Source organism: Sabethes cyaneus, chromosome 2 (assembly GCF_943734655.1).
Source record: "Sabethes cyaneus chromosome 2, idSabCyanKW18_F2, whole genome shotgun sequence".
NCBI classification, from domain to species: Eukaryota; Metazoa; Arthropoda; class Insecta; order Diptera; family Culicidae; genus Sabethes; species Sabethes cyaneus.
This window is the reverse complement of record NC_071354.1, coordinates 178,817,796-178,835,354: the sequence shown is the minus strand read 5'-3', so window position 1 is coordinate 178,835,354 and position 17,559 is coordinate 178,817,796. Positions and strand designations below refer to the sequence as shown.

The 17,559-nt window shown below is 41.1% G+C and overlaps 1 protein-coding gene across 3 annotated transcripts in view; it reads left to right on the top strand.

Moving 5' to 3' along the window:
• Positions 1–17,559, top strand: part of LOC128734114 (axotactin) — a 160,503-nt gene that overhangs the window by 133,476 nt on the left and 9,468 nt on the right. For 2 of the 3 annotated variants that reach the window (XM_053828134.1, XM_053828133.1), the window contains exons 12-18: positions 31–430; positions 491–738; positions 1,065–1,496; positions 10,806–11,009; positions 11,223–11,834; positions 12,054–12,238; positions 12,377–12,670. In XM_053828134.1, the coding sequence (XP_053684109.1) occupies positions 31–430; positions 491–738; positions 1,065–1,496; positions 10,806–11,009; positions 11,223–11,834; positions 12,054–12,238; positions 12,377–12,670 (2,375 nt within the window). The remainder of the gene's footprint in view (positions 1–30; positions 431–490; positions 739–1,064; positions 1,497–10,805; positions 11,010–11,222; positions 11,835–12,053; positions 12,239–12,376; positions 12,671–17,559) is intronic. The other variant, XM_053828136.1, reaches the window with a different exon arrangement.

Below are 17,559 nucleotides of genomic sequence, written 5' to 3'. Positions count from 1 at the left end.
ATAAGTAAAGCATCTTGTTCCATTTTTCAGACACTCAAAAGTACGTGGTCACATTTACCACGTCGCAGTCGTATATCGAAGTACCGGGCTGGCGCAAGGGAGACATTGCATTCTCCTTCCGGACTACGGGCGAGAAAGCGATCCTGCTGTTCCAGCCTCCGATTCGGTCCAACTATCCATCGTTTATGGTGGCCCTGACCGGCGACTACCAGCTGACGTTCAATTTTACCCTCAACACTGGGACGCCCAAAACACTGGTCATCAACACCAACCGGAAGCTGAACGGAGGCGAGTGGCACAAGATTTGGATCGATTACAACGAGCATCACGTGCGATTTATGATTAACACCGACACCCGGATGGTTGACCTACAGCCAGAGGAAGAGTTCGGACCGTTCGAAGGTAGTATGTTCATTGGCGGGGCTCCCACGTAAGTTTATCGGATAATTTTATTTGTATTGTATATAATTAAAGTTGCATTGTTTTTTAGAGAAATCTCCAAAAAGTATACCGTCAAACAGGGTCTAATCGGATGTTTCCGTGGACTCGTAGTAAATGGTGAAATTCTGGATATTTATAGCTTTATGTCGGTGCATTTATCGGAAATCATAAAAGACTGCAAGCCTTCGTGTGTTCCGAATCCTTGCAAAAGTGGAGCCTACTGTCGAGAGCTGTGGAGTACCTTTGAGTGCGTTTGCAAAAACCGTTGGGCTCATTTGGGTCAGCACTGCGAAACAAGTACGTATCATGTTTGCATTTGCTTTCGATAGTAACCCTATCCAGCCAACCGGAAGACAAAGTAGTAACTCAGTTTACACTTTTTCAATAATTACGCTCTGATTGAAATCAAACAGAACATTTTCCTCGTCATTCAGTTTGCACTAGCAATGAGCAAGGGTCCCTCCTCTGGCACTGACTGGATAGAAGCTGCTCGCATAATGATTTCGATTAATCTTCTCTTGCCTTTCTCTGTCTGTCTCTCTAAATAACGCTATCAATCGTCGATGCTAACAACTTGCGATGGCACTGCACTGCACCGACGACGATTGCCATTTTCCGTGCAGATATCAACGAGGATGCACTGACATTTATCAGCCGCGAGTCGTACCTGAAACGAAACTACATTAGCGATGCCGAGGAGCAGCGAGAAGAACGCGAGAAACTTCGCAGCATATTAAATTCCTCGCTGCTAATAAATCTCCGCACCTACGACAAGCATTCGTTCGTCCTGTACGCCAACGATCACAACAACAATTTCATCCATCTGTACCTGACGGACAACGGCCAGGTGGTGTATTTGTACAATTACGGCAACGATATCGTCAATCTGACGCTGGAACACGCATCGCTAAACAACGGCAAAAGCATTCAGGTGGCGGTGATTCGCACCGAAACCAACACCACCCTGTTTGTGAACGAGAAAAACATCACCGTCGAGCGGGGACATTCGCTGCTGGAGGAGTACTCGAACAAACCGTGGACCAATCCGGAAATGGGTAAGCACCGGCCACTGAACACTGGGGATCGGGTTGTTAACATCAAGATAACTACCGGTCATTATGCGCTTGAATGGATGGTAGGGATGCGTGACAATCAAACCGTGACTAATTAACAACCGACGGGAAAAAGATTCGCGGAAAATCGTTTATTTTGCTGGGAAATTGGTTTTAATTGTTCTTCATTTGATCCATAAATTTTTCGGGAGCGGTTGTTCATGATAAAGAAAAATAACAATTTAATCACCAAGCCATGAATTGTGATTTATTTTCTCGCGTATAATATGGAATTCTAGAAGATTCCTAGTCATATAAAACACCAAAATATTCAAATTATGTAGAACTGCTAAAACTTTGATGAACTACGATGCTTTGCTCTGTCTGCATTTTAATAGAAGATTTTGCGTTTACTTTTGACGTAGAACTTACGGCAATGTGGCTTGTATAGGGGGTTATTCCAAAAAATCAAAAACTGCAAGCGTCACGAAAAAATGATTGGTTTTGAGCACTAGTAGCATAGCGGTTTTCCGATTAATTTTCAATATTTTTGCATCAATCGGTTGGAAAATCATCTGCGTATCGACTCCAACGGATAAAACTACTGATGCTAAAGTGCGCACTATTGTAAAATTGAAAATAATGAAGCACTGTCCAACTGGACCCGCCCAGTTGGCTTCGAGGTACGATGTTTGCCTAACAAACCAGTCGTCGTATGTTCGAATCTCGGCTGCGCGGGGCTGCTATAGAGTCAGTAGGATCGTTGCTCTAGCCCCGTAATGGTCCTGTACTCTAATAACTGGCTGCGTAGTCTGTCGATAAAGAAGGGTGAAGTTCTTTTGGACTTTTATACCCACGACTTGGCTTGGCTTTGCTTTGTCCAACTGTAAATCCTCGCTTCGGGATGGGTTGAAAAAGACGTCATCAAAGTTTTAACGTGTTTTTTAAAAAAAAGGTGACCGTATTTCCTCGTCACAAAACGTCAAAGATACTCTACGACGATTGAACCTAAGCCAATTTGACGTCTCTGCTTGGGAAGTACGCCAGAGAAATTAACAAAAACCCCTCGTCCCAACAAGTCAAAGATTTTTGACGTAGGCCTACGTCTTTGCAATTTTACAGAGGGCGTTGTGCCATATTTTCTGCTACGTAACAAGCGGTAAACTGTGAAAGTAAACTAGTAAAACTTTCTCGGAGCAAAAGACAGTGAAACGACGCCGCTAACTTACGTGTCTGTTGCCATTCATGTCAAAAGGGAAGCACATTCGAATAGCACGTCATATTTACGATGAACGTGCTTTGGCTTTAATGTTATTTATAACCAATGGTCCTTTTAAAGGCCGCAAACGAGTTAATACCTTAGATAACTACTGAACTATGGTAGTTAGACTGTTTATTCGCCTTTGATCGGCTCTCTAGCGGTTTCGTAGCTCAAGTACGATCTGGGTAGCAGCCGCATTGACCGCTCCCCAGACGTCCGAGCTAGAACACATCCTTTGGACTAAGTCTCGCGCCCGCGAAACGAGGGCATATGAAGAAAGCATGTTCTGCAGTTTCTTCAACGTCCACGCATTCGGGACACGCGGGGGACTCCGCATGCCCAAACTTGTGCAGATACTGTCTAAAACAACCATACCCTGACAGAATTTGTGTCAGGTGGAAGTTGACTTCGCCGTGGCGCCTGTTGACCCACCCGGATAGTTCCGGGATAAGTCGATGTGTCCACCGGCCTTTTGTAGAATTAGACAAGGCCCGCCGCCATGTGGTCATCGAGCCGATCTTGTGGTACTCCGTATGCCTCTAGTTCCACGTTGGTTGAAGCATTCTACGTCCTCGCTAATGATGATACCAATAGGCCCATCATACCCGCTAAGACGCAGATTACGTCATGTGAAACTGTGCGATACGCACTCGCCACTCTTAAGCACATGATACGATAGGTGCTTTTCAGCTTGGCTAGATAGCTTTTGGTACCTAACGCCGATGACCACACTGGCCCGCCATACCTGAGTGTGGACTGGACCACGTTGGCTAATAGCCTTCGCTTGCTGCCATATACCGCAGAGCTATTAGACATCATACGAGACAATGCCGAAATTGCTGTAGAAGCCTTCTTGCAGGCATAGTCGATATGGCTCCCAAGCTTGAGCTTGTCGTCTACCATGACCCCCGGGAGTTTTAAGGACCGCGTTGACGAAATAGTGCAGTCTCCGACGCTTGTATTTGCTTGCTGCACCGACTTGCGATTGTTCACCACGATAACCTCCGTTTTATGATGCGCTAGGTCCAGTTTCCTGGATCGCATCCAATCTTCAACAATGCTTATAGAGTGGGTAGCCGTCAACTCGACCTCTCTGATAGATTCACCGTAGACTTCCAAGGTGATGTCATCCGCAAAGCCGACAATCACCACCCTTACCTAGAACTTTAGCTGCAACACCTCGTCATACATGACGTTCCACAACACCGGGCCCAGTATGGAACCTTGCGGAACCCCTGCGGTGATTTGAACGCACGTCTGACCCTCCTCCGTGTTGTAGCATAGCACACGATTCTGAAAATAATTTTCCAGGTTCCTGTACAGCGACACCGGCACTTGCCTTTGGAGTCCCAGCTAGCGCTATTAAACGCATTTCTCACGTCGACCGTGACAACTGCGCAGTAGCGAATACCTGTCCTCTTGCGCTGGATCGCCACCTCGGCTGTCTTAGTGACAGACAAGATGGCATCCACCGTAGATTTGCCTTTTCAGAAGCCGGGAAGTGGCCAGCTTCCAAGCATCTACCCCGAATTATTCGGAAGCCTCCAGAATAGCCGCAATAATGGCCATATTCGGGATTCCGTCTGGCCCCGGTGCCTTGCTCACCTTTATGGATTTAGCGATCTCAATGAGTTCCTCGTTCGTAACCGTTACTTCCTCCCCGACCTCTAAACCGCCGTCGCCCACGTCACTTTGGATGTTCGGCACGGAGGCCGACCATCCTACGCTATGGTCTGAGATACTGGAACGTCGGCCGTGGAACGACTCAGCGGCCTGAGGCCAGGGCCTTGGCTCGTGGCGCAGAAAGAGGCCCTCGATGATCCGCTCCAGCATCTCTGGCGATCGCTTTGCGGGCGCCATCACGCCTATGGTCTTTGCCATTACGACCCTGTAGGCATCACCCCACGGGTTCGCATTAGCACTGGCACATAACCTTTCAAATCAGGCTCGCTTGCTAGCTATTATCCCACTCTTAAGCGCTGCGCGTGCAGCAACTAGTGCTACTCGACATTCTGCTCTGACCTCGTTCGAACGAGCTCTTTGCATAATTCTCCTTGCACGAAAGCAGGCTCCGCGGAGTTCCGCAATTTCTTCTGTCCACCAGTAAACCGGTGACCTACCATACCAAGGTCGGCTTTTCCTAGGCATGGTGGCGTCACACGCTCGTGACAGTACCTCAATCAAATGATCAGCGTTTGGTTCGGGCATAACGCGATCACCGCACTCTCTTCGGATCGCTTCCACAAATACTTCGGGATCAAAGTATGATGTCTTCCATCCACGGGTGATTGGAGTGTTGGCTCTAGCCGCCGCCTGCCGCCTCGTTATCTGACCTACACCATAGCGAACCGCCTGAGTAGCCACTGTCTACCCTCAAGCCTCCTATCAGACCAGGACTGCCGAATGGCACGTCGATGATATCCAAATTCCTCATCCACCCCTTCCTATTCCTCCTGTTTTCCTTCCCGTCCTCATCAGGTAAATGATGACACGGGCAAGATGGGCAAGGCACAAATCTTCCACATGATTGTGAGGAACGTGCTGCTCGAGCCAAAGATGCTGATACCTGATACCTGATACCACTCAATCGCCTAAGCGTTAAAGTCGCCCGCCACAACCACCGGCCTTAGACCAGTCAGCACAACTGATACTCGGTCTAGAGTTTTACCTTAACTGCTAGGAATTGCATTATATTGAAATTACATTCTCACATTCATAACATTCGTCAATTCTTGCAATCTTCCATTCTAGGAATCTTCCATTCTTACAATATTCCATTTTTTCAATCATCAATTCTTTCAGTATTTCATTCTCTCGATCTTCCATTCCTTCAAACTTTTATTCTTTCAATATTCCAATTTCTTCTTTTTTCATTCTTTCCATTCTTTCAATCTATTCTATCAATTTTCTCTTTTTCCAACCGTCCATTATATAAATCTTCCATTATATTAATCTTACATTCTTTCAATCCTTCGTTGTATGAATCTTTCATTCTTCCAATCTTCCATTTTCTCCATCTTTCATTCTTTCAACCCTCAATTATTCAAAACATCCATTCTTTCCATCTTCCCTTCTTTCAATCTTACATCCTTTCAATCTTTCATTCAATTAATTTTCCATTCTTTCAATCTTCCACTCTCTCAATCTTCCATTCTTGCAATGTTCTATGCTTCCATCCTTTAATATGTCATTCTTTCATATATCTTTCAATCACCTATCCTTTCAATGTTCTATTCTTCCGTATCCCATACTTTCAATCTTTCATTTCTTCAATACTTTATTCTTCAAATCTCTTTTAATCGTCCATCTTTTCGATTCTCCGTCCTTCCACTCTTTCATTCTTGCAATATTCCGTTCATTTGATCTTCCATTCTTTGAATCTTCCACTTGCGCAATCTTCCATTCTTTTAAGCTGCCATTCTTTCAATCTTGCATTCTTCAATCTTCCGTTCTCTCGATATCCCATTTTTTCAATCTTCCAATTGTTTAATACTCCGTTCTTCCAATCTTCCATTCTTTCAATCCTTCGTCCCTTCATTCTTCTATTCCTTCAATTTTTTGTCTGTAAAGTGAAGGAGTTTTTTGGTGCGAAGAATGATAAACTGGGTGAAACTGGAAAACCGTGATGGTAAAAACTCACGCGTGAGTTTTCTGTTTTCATAGCAAGAAGCACTAACCTCACACATATTTATTCCCGCTTGATCACATTCTGCTTTGCTTCAACTGCTACCCGGAGCTGTGAGTGAGCGTGAGAGAATGAATCTCTAAATAAATCGCCAAGTTAAACTAAAACACACATTTAAATTACATGTTTATCTAATTCTTACTAGGTTTTACCTTTGTTATACTATAACAAAGGTTTAAAAATTGGTCGAAAAACACGAAATTGATCTGAGGCCCGGAGGGCCAAGTCACATATACCAATCGATAGGGTTGGACGATTTGAGCAATGTCTGTGTGTGTGTGTGTGTGTGTGTGTGTATGTATGTAATGATTTTTTCTATCGCCTGTTTCTCAGAGATGGCCGAACCGAAACGTTCGCTATTACTTTTGTTTGAAAGGAACTATTGTCTAGTAGTAGTCACTATTGGGTTGTTTCGGGATACGACATTGCGTTTAAAAGTTATAAGCAAAAATGTGAAAAATACGTGACACGGGTTTCTCCGGAACTACCTGACCGATTTCAACGACCTTAATATCAAATGAAAGCCCTTATTAATACTAGATTGTTCAGGCATTTTTAATTGAAAACAAACAAGTAGTTTAAAAGTTATGCTTAAAAAACCTGTTTTGACAAGGTAATAATTATCGCCTGTTTCTTAGAGATGGCCAAACCGATTTATGCGCTATTAGTCTCATTTGAAAGATAATATATCCTAATAGATCACTATTGAATGATTTTTTGATTGGACGTTTAATTTGAAAGTTATGAGTAACCGCATACACCACACCAAAATTAACAATAATTTAAAATGATTTTAACCGAGATAATTTACCTAATTTCAATTATTTTAATATCAAACGAGAGGTTTTAACACTACGAATATATATGCAAAATTTCATAAGAATTGGTTTTACCATTCAAAAGATATTAACCCTTGAACACTCGCACCAACTTTTGTAACGCAGTTACTCGCGCGCACAATAGCCCCAAACCAAAGAAAACGTGTGCACTAGAGTTTTGACTGAGAAGACTTGGTTTTAGGTTTATCGAACCTTTGGAAGAGTTTTTTGAAATTGATAGCTCTATCGTATGGTGGAATTTAAATTTTGATTAATCCCCCTAAAAGTGAAATAAATAAAATATTTTTCTTCAGTGTCAATATAACACATTGATGTGTTCTGCAAAGTTGTAGAGCATATTATTACAAAATATTTTGCTAAAGACAGTAACCTTCCATCTCTGCAGCTGAGATAGAAAAATCTTATTTATTGTATATGAATTTGTAAAATCAATTTTTCTATTTTTGCTCTTTTTGTAATTGTTGTATGACTTTTTCATGTACTACAAAATTGTACAAATAGTAAAAATACACAACTTTGCTGAAAATAGTATACCTGTATGTTTGGTTGTTTAGGAACTGTAGAACTTTGATTATAAAGAATACCCTAATTTTTACTCCAAATTACTCGACTACCAGCAGACGGATACATTTTAAACATTTTACATTTGCTGCTAGTTTTGCTGCATACATTTTCCCAACAATTGAAGTTATTAATGCATTGAATAATTATGACATTTTGCGCACAATAAGTTTGTTGAAGAATATACGTTAGTTAAACAACGTTTTGCAACTTTATAACAATATGGCGTTAAAAAACCTACACGTGTTGTACAAAGTGCAACAGCGTGAGTAACCGAAGGTTAATAAAAATTGATGAAAATTATTCAAGGAAATGTGATTCAATTAGAATGGCATTACAGGAAACTATGCATAGCTCAAAAACCTATAAACTAGACCTTTACTAGACAATGTATATGTTAAAGAATAAGATTTCCTCTTACAACTTACTTTTATTAGCACTTACTCAGGTTAATAACAACTTACTTATCCATACTCAGCAATTTCATGAAAAAAGGATCTATCAAAATTTAAAAGTGTTCCTATTTTGTTCAAATTTCGTAAAAATTTTATGTAAACCAACGCACTACACAACGATAACCAATAGATGAATTATGTTCCGAAGACGATTTCGATTTCTATCTCAAATAGCAAATAAGATGAAGTATAACAAAGGTTCCTTTCACCACTAGGTGGATTAAATCGGGTTTTCTATTTTCTAGTTAAGAAAATGTCGACTCCAGCGAAGGAAAAATGTAAATTCCGCTAATATATTTGCCATCTTAATTCATGAATGTGTGCGGCAGTTGATTGTCTTTCGCTCTTTGCTTCGCTGCTGATGTTTTCTTTGACAGTTGATTCTCTTTCGCTCTTAGCTTCGTTGTATGAAATACCAGCTGTGGAAGAATTAAGCAAAATGCTCACAGCTGAATTTTGTTCACATCGCATAGCAACAGAGACATCGCGTATAATAGCGATAGAAATTTATATGTGAGTTTGGCGCTTGTGATCAAGGTTGAAATTCCATATTCTTCAAATCTCATTGAGTTTTTTGCTGCAGCAACACTGCTGAGAAATTCGATATACGTTCAGTGTATAACACACCGGGTGTGTTTTTTCAATTTTACATGTCTTTGACTCCGTCGCGGTCCAACACGTAAACTTTTATTGTAATATAAAAGAGTTTTTTTGTACGGTGGTAGTTTTATTTAAAAAATACTTGGGTGCCAACCAAGAGAGTGTGGATTGGATTCCCACCTGCCATTGTACGGCCCAATATATTTTTGACCTCAAATCGGAAGTTCCCAATTTTATCCAGTTTATCATTCTTTGCACCAAAAAACTCCTCCACTTTACAAAAAAAGTTTATGTGTTGAACCGCGACAGAACGAGGGACAAGTAAAAGAGAAAAAAAGGAAAAAAATCTTTCAATCCTTAGTTCCTGCAACGTTCCATTCTTTCAATCCTTGGTTCCTTCAATGTTATGTTATCTAAACTTTACATTCTCTAAATCTCCCAGTCTTTCAGTCTTCCATTCTATCAATCTTCCACCTCCTTAGAGTTATGCCACATATTCTGTTAAAAGCACAAAATAGCCACTCCTTTTGTGTGCTTCCAGAACCTGTCCTACGGCCGTAGGGTGGACGTTATCACTCCAATGAATAAATTTATGGTCTAATATTATGCTCATAAAATTCAGATAGTTCTGATATGGGCAATCGTTCCTCTTAACTACCGGAATCTATTCTCAAAAGTTGCCTTCTGCTATTCTTGCTAACTATTTTTTTTTTATTTCTACAACTTTGATGCGCATTTTTTGGTAATAGATTGTTTAGACTTAATGGTGTTTAATTTTTTTTTTTTCATGATCTCATTACTCTTTTGTAATCTTAGTTTCGGATTTTATTTATTTGTGGAAAATCTTTGGACTAAATAAGAGTCAAGTGTAAATTGTCGCTAATAAATAATAACAACAACAACAATTGGACTCTTAGTGGTCTTCATGATATAAAATGAAATACAATACACATACGACAGAAAATGCATACAAAGAACAATTACAAATGTATTTTTGGAGTCTTGGAGCTAAAATGAAAAATGTTCTGAATACGTTTTTCTTACTGTTCAATTAAAATAAACTTAATACATGGACGTGGACTAAATAGGAAAGCCGTTCATACGCGCAAATAAAATGTGAAACTCAAGCGCCTTTAATCCTAATTAATAATGAAAACTACAGCGCTACCCAACACAAACTGGACTGTTCGATGTTGCGAAACTTTGACATCCCACCTTCTGTAGAATTCTGACCATGCCAGACTTAATAACCGTTTTGAGTATTGCAAATTAACGACACATTTCTGCGTTACGGAACGTAATGCTGGAATGTGTCTAATAAAGATTGTTTATGATAACTTGACATTATATGAAATTAACCAAATCAAACATCGAAGGGATTCTAATAACTACTCGGAATATAGTCTGATTATTATAAAATCACGTTCATTACCTGATTTGGTTCGAATTAACTTCTCAAACAGCAGTAGAGAGGCCATTTTCTCATAGGCATATTTATTTATTGGTCTTAGATTTGTATGATAATTTTAATGACGCATTCGATTTATAAAAAAACAACATCTATTTTTTCTGAATTACTTTAGTATGACGTTTACAATCAGATTTCGACCGCTTTAACACTCGTTTATTTAAAATAAGCCATTTCTCAACCAACAGCAACATTCCCTACTTGCATATTCCAGTCCACATATACCCACAATCCACCATGCGCATCCATCAAACTGCTGCAATAATAACAAAGAACAGTTGCTAGAAGATGCTCCAAATTCATTCAACCATTCGCATCACCTCGTAGGTATAAATCAAGTGGCAAAGTGATAATGAAATTTTCCTTCCCCTTTTCACAACCCGTATCGACTCGACGATGACGACGACGACGACGACGGCTGACACCGGTTCACTTCCCGCCAGAGGTTCTCTCACCACACCGGCCACCGGCTCCACCCACCGAATACTTCCAGTTCAACATCGGTGGCTTTGATCCGGCTAACCTGCTCAAGCCAAACCCGGACACGACGGAAGAACTGCAAGGCTACATCGGCTGTATCCGGGGACTGAAAATTGGCGATAATTTGATTTCACTGAAAGAGATGGCACTGCAGAATAATGCACACGGTAAGTCTCCAATACACAGCGACCGTTGTATCCTTTCACGCTCAAACGGTTCGGTGACATGCAATGAGACCCACTCGGTGTCTGACTTCCGGTGGGACCGTCAATTAATTATGTTTTCGATGGCACGCTGAGAATTTTGCGGCATTTCCGTTGCTATAGCGTCCCAGAACTAACATTGTGTTTCGTTGTTCTCTTTCCACATCCCCCGCACAGTCACCGAGGGCGTACTGAACGATTGCCAGATGAAGTGCGATGCCGAACCGTGCAAAAACGGTGGCATCTGTACGGAGAACTTTGTCAAGCAGGAAAGCACTTGCAATTGCGAGCATACCAGCTTCCTGGGCGAGTTCTGCTCGGACGAAAAAGGAGCAAGTTTTAGCGGAGAAGCGACTCTTCAGCGAAAGTTTGTTCTGGCGGAAAAAGTTGAACAAGTTCGGCTGCAGCTGGCATTCTCCAGCAACGACATGCGACGGGCCAACCGGGTGATGCTGCTGCTGCAGTCCAAAAACGACCGTAGTTACTATCTGATGGTGGCCATCACCCCGGACAATCATCTTCATATCGAGGAGGACCGGGAGGTCGGCACGTACGAGGCCCGTATCGAAGGAAACTTCATGGACGACGCGCGTCATTCAATATTCTACAGCAGAAACGGTGACCGAGCCGCACTGCTGGTGGACCGGCTGGAAATTCCTATCAAACAAGTTCAAAGCAAACCGCTGGTGAAAGTGCAGGATCCGGGTGCAAATCACGTCCAAGTGGGAGGTGTCAATACCACAGATCCCCGCTTTGCAGTGTACAAAAGCTACGATGGATGTTTGTCGAGTAAGTTAAGCCTAATTTAGTATGACGGAGAATAAACTTAATAATGTCACAAATTTATGCTGAAACTATATTTTTCGATTTTGGAAATTTAATTACTGCTAGTAATAGCGCTGGATAAACTTTGGAAATTTTCCCATACCATACACTTTCGAAGAATGATAACAAAAGTATAATCAAATTTTCTTCTTACTCTCCCGCTGCAACGCCATTGTTGGGTAGATATTTTCATCCAGGTCAACAACGATACAATGAAACCGCTGGAGGAGTATATGCTGTTTACCAAGAGTGAAGCGGAAATGATCCACGTCATCAATTCCCAGGGTGTCCGGTCGGCACAGTGCAAACAGTTCGACGTGATCCCAAAGCTGACACCGTTCAACGAGCCGATGCTCAACATGACCTCGGTAAGGCCCGGTGAAGTGGACTACTGGACCGGCAGTCCATTAGTTACAGTTAATCTTGTTTGCCTGCCGCTGCTGCTCTCCGGAACCGGCGGGCTCATTTAATTCCATTTATTTATCCAAAATACACACACGTTACAGAGCATCGACAAAAACTGGGTGGTGGACGCTCCGGCCCGCGTCCCGTACGTGGCTCCCAGCGTGGGCCCATCGAAGGAAGAGGATAAAACGCAGGTCATATTCATTACACTGACCGCCGTATTCGTGGTCATTGTCGTGTGCTGTCTGATCGAAGTGTACCGGTCGGATCGGGAGTACAAAAAACGACTGGAGCGGGAAACGGACGAGGGCATTATCCTATCGAAAGAACAGGCAGCGAAAATGCAGCTCGAATCGGCCAGCGCCACCAATGCGAAAGGCTTCAATTATAAGGCGGTGAGTATGGGTTTAATACTGTTTCGCTGTAATTTTGAAATGGTTACAGCAAGGGGCGGGAGATTGTTGCAATTATTCAGAAATTTACCAGATAGATAGAACTATGAATACTAAAGTATTTCACATATTTCCATAAACGGGTTTATGGAATTGACAGCTTCCTCACATAATCCAGTGAAAAGTTGTGAGTAGAATAACTTTGCATGCTTTATTTCTCTTGAACTTAGAGTTTACTTTCCAGTAGTAAAGCCTTCAAGTGCTCAAAATGCTTTTTATTGTTTATAAAATTTGTGATGTATGATTTGAAGCAGATAAAATCAAACGTTTTAATTTATCATAGTATGAAGAAATGATTATTTTCATGAAGTACAAACATTTTATGAACTATAAAATATGATACAGACTGTGAGCAAAATGGTGTCTGGATATGTTGACTTCAACCCATAGCTCTCAATTGCCAGTCGAGTGCAATTACACCATCGCGCAGCTCGTTTATAACTAACTAGCTGACCCGACAAACTTCGTATTGCCACAAATTAACCTGTGTTGTACATAAATCATGAATCTCGGATGATCTTTGTCACTATCTCGAGTTTTGCAAGCCCCCCAGTGGGTGGCGCTTCCGACGGCGGGTCCCGGCAACACTCGCGACCGTCTCGTCCTGAATGATCTAGTGTTACTATAGATAGTTTTTGTGGTCTTGTTATTGATTAATGTTTTATGGAAGAGTCTCGAATTTCTCGAGTTGGATTAGTTTTTGAGTTTCGCAAAAAATTCTGTTTTATTTGTATGAGAGTCCATATCCCCCTACCACAGGGGTGAGAGGTCTCTAACTATCATAAAATAAATTCAAGACTCAAAAATCTCCTACATGCTAAATTTGGTTCCATTTGCTTGATTAGTACTCAAATTATAAGGAAATTTGTATTTCATTTGTATGAGAGCCCACCCTCTTAAAAGGGAAAGGGGTCGTAATACACCACAGAAAAAAAATTCTGCCATCTAAAACTCTCACATGCCAAATTTGGTTCCATTTGCTTGATTAGTTCTAAAGTTATGAGCAAATTTGTATTTCGTTTGAATGGGAGCCCCCCACTCCTAAAAAGGTAAGAAGTCCTAATTCATAATGGGAAAAATGGTTGCCTCCAAAAACACCCACATGCCAAATATGGTTCCATTTGCTTGATTAGTTCTCGAATTATGAGGAAATTTGTATTTCATTTATGTAGAAGCCCCCCCTCTTGAAGTGTGGAAGGATCCTAATTCACCGTAGAAAATATTTTTGCTTCCAAAAACCTCCACATGCCGAATTTGGTTCTATTTGCTTGATTAGTTCTCGAGTTATGGGGAAATTTGTATTTCATTTGTATTGGAGCCCCCCCTCCTAATGTGGGAAGAGGTCCTAATTCATCACAGAAAAAATTCTTGCCTCCAAAAACACCTACACGCCAAATTTGGTTCCATTTGCTGGATTAGTTTTCGAGTTATGAGGAAATTTGTATTTCGTTTGTATAGGACCCCCCCCCTCCTAAAGTGGGGAGGGGTCCCAATTCATCATTGAAAAAAAAATTGTCTCCAAAAACACACATATGCCAAATTTGGTTCAATTCGCTTGATTAGTTCTCGAGTTATGAGGAAATTTGTATTTCATTTGTACAGGAGCCCCTCCTCTTAAAGTGGGGAGGGATCCTAATTCACCATAGAAAATTTTTTTGCTCTCGAAAACCTTCACATGCCAAATTTGGTTCCATTTGCTGGATTAGCTCTCGAGTTATAAGGAAATTTGTATTTCGTTTGTATAGGAGCCCCCCCCCCCCACTTAAAGTGGGGAGGGGTCCCAATTCATCATAGAAAAAAATTTTGTCTCCAAAAACACACACATGCCAAATTTGGTTCCATTTGCTTGATTAGTTCTCGAGTTATGAGGAAATTGGTATTTCATTTGTACAGGAGCCCCCCCTCTTAAAGTGGGGAGGGGTCCTAATTCAACATAGAAAATTTTCTTGCCCTCGAAAACTTTCACATGCCAAATTTGGTTCCATTTGCTTGATTAGTTCTCGAGTTATGAGGAAATTTGTATGGAAACCCCCCCTCTTAAAGGGGAGAGGAGTTATAATTCCCCTTATAAAGAGGGGAGGGGTCTCAAATTACCCTAGAATAAATTCTTGTCACCGAAAACACCCACATGCCAAATTTGGTTCTATTTGCTTGATTAGTTCTCGAGTTATGCAGAAATTTGTGTTTCATTTGTATGGGAGCCCCCCCTCTTAGTGGGGGGAGGGGTCTCTAACCATCACTAAAACCTTTCCTGGCCCCAAAAACCTCTACATGCAAATTTTCACGCCGATTGGTTCAGTAGTTTTTGATTCTATAAGGAACACAGGACAGACAGACAGACAGACAGACAGAAATCCTTCTTTATAGGTATAGATTGAAAATAACTTGACTAACAATGTTAACAAAAAGAAAGAAGAAAAGATAACAGAAAGAGAAAAAATAGCTTGACAGATCTAAATGTAAATATATTACCGTTGGCGAAGACTAAGATTTCCCAGCACAATGCGTGTGGTTATATGTTTACCCGCAAGAAAAATATAATTGGTCACTCAAACAATACTCGGCTGCGTAAATGTGTGAAGAACAAATGGAAAGAGCGAAACAAAACTTGATGTTAGACTGCCAAATAAATAAACTGCGCGGTGGTATAATTGGGAATGCACTCTACCGGCCATCGAGTAAATGCAAATTTTCGTACTTAACGAAAACATCTACTTCACTCTGATATATGTATATAAAATATCTTGACTGACAAAATCTATCTGTAACACGTAATTCTATGCGATATATGTCACCAGCAGTGAACTCTCTAAATGCGTAAACTGAAATTTCGTCAAAAGAACTAAATTTGACATATCTTGTCAAAAAGTTAACCGAAATAATCGTTGAACACAGAATTGTTCTATCCAGCTACTCGAAATTCAGGTAATTTATGATACGTGGCACCAAACAGCAAACAAACCGATGATTTCTTGTGGTGTTGACGTGACTAGACACAGCCGAAATGACTAGAACGTCAGCAGAAATGTAAACTTGTGTGGATTTCATTAACAAGGAAATATCACTATCGGTCACAGGCTTAGAGCTTAACCACCATACACCATAGTGTAGTCCTGTCGATCCAGAACTTCACTGCACTGCTCGTATAGGTGTAACCTATGGAACTTTTTTGAGAAAACTTCACTTGAAATTTGTATTGGCATTTGACTTAATGGAGGCGCATGGTACATTGTGAATATCCTAAACGTTTAAGTAACAGATCAAAAAGAAAATGATATTGTTTGAAAAGGATAATTAGATTATGCAACAAGCTTTTCTAAAATCCCTTTTTCGTTCACCTGAAAGTGTTATTAAACTTTTCTCCTCGTTAATTCCGGTATGCATGTTTGGTGTTCTGAATTGAAACTACAAATGTAATTGAAAAAGCAAAAATTCGTGCAAGATTGTTTTTTGCATGTTGCGTGTCTTGAAAAATCAAGACAAAATTGCGCTGGTGTATTAAAAACATATTGATGTTCATCAATGAAGACGTTCCGATACCATGAATACCATGATACCATAAAAACTTTCAAGCCTTGGTACCAAAGCATGTCTAGAATAGCCAATACATTGTTCCACTTTGTCAAGATTGTGATGCCATTGAATTTTATTACATACGTTTTGAATGAGATCCTTAAATGGCCGATAAATATATATATCTGCCGTTTACAGAACCGAGGTTGAGTCAGGCGGAAGTAAAATGATTTTCAATTTTTTCTGAGCGATTTGCGGCTACTCCATCATTTGCTTATAACCGGACCACGAATTAATTTTTAAACCTCTGTCATCTTCAACTATGCCCAATAACACCTCCTTCATCCTTTATTTATTTGACTTTTTTGGCGACAATCCACTTATCGAATCCATGTCTCCACATTTCTCGGTCTTGGGCTGCCGTTCCCAGTAACCCCTAACACCTGCTGCTCTAGCAGCTACGTCAACAGCGCTCATCCAACGGGTACGCAGTCTGTTTTCGCTGGTCTCTCATCCAACATCCAGACCAGACAGACCAGCCTATTTTGGCCTGCCGTGGTTTAGTCGCTTCACAATATCCGCATCTTGATTTACTTGGTAGATTTCATGATTCGTGCGATTCATTATGTAAGCCGCGTGTTCGCTGTTTCCACAGTTCTACGGTTAACACCGATGATACCGATGTCGCCCGCAAACGCTAGGAGCATATGAGATTTCGTGAAGATGGTACCGACTCTCTACACGCCTTCCCTTCGAATAGCACCTTCCAATACAATGTTGGAAAGCAAATTCGACAGCCCGTCATCTTACTTCAAACCACAAACGCGTCCGATGTTTCACCAGTTATCCTAATGCTTGATTTGAACCATTAACAATAGAACGTTTCAGCCATATCAGTTTTGTTGGAAAACCATGTTCGAGCATAATTTGCCACAGCTCATTGCGTTTAACTGAACCGTACGCCGCCTTAAAGTCTATAAACAAATGGTGAGTCTGCAAGTTGAATTTCCGGAATTTATCGAGGATTGATCGCAAAGGTTTCCTGCAACGGCATCAGTCTGTTCTGAGAAACAGGATACGGGAGAGCATGTTGTATGCATAATTGAGGAAAGTAATGCCTCGGTGATTGCGGCATTCGAGTCAAAGGCCTTTTTTGTAAATAGGGAACATGTGACCTTCTAACCAGTCCGTAGGAATTTCCTTCTCAGTCTATACCTTTTAGTATAACCTGAGGGATTGCACCTGTTCTTTCAAAAGTTCGCTCCCGACTTTCAAAAGTTCAGCAGAAATGTCATCCTTTCCAACTGCTTTGCCGTTTT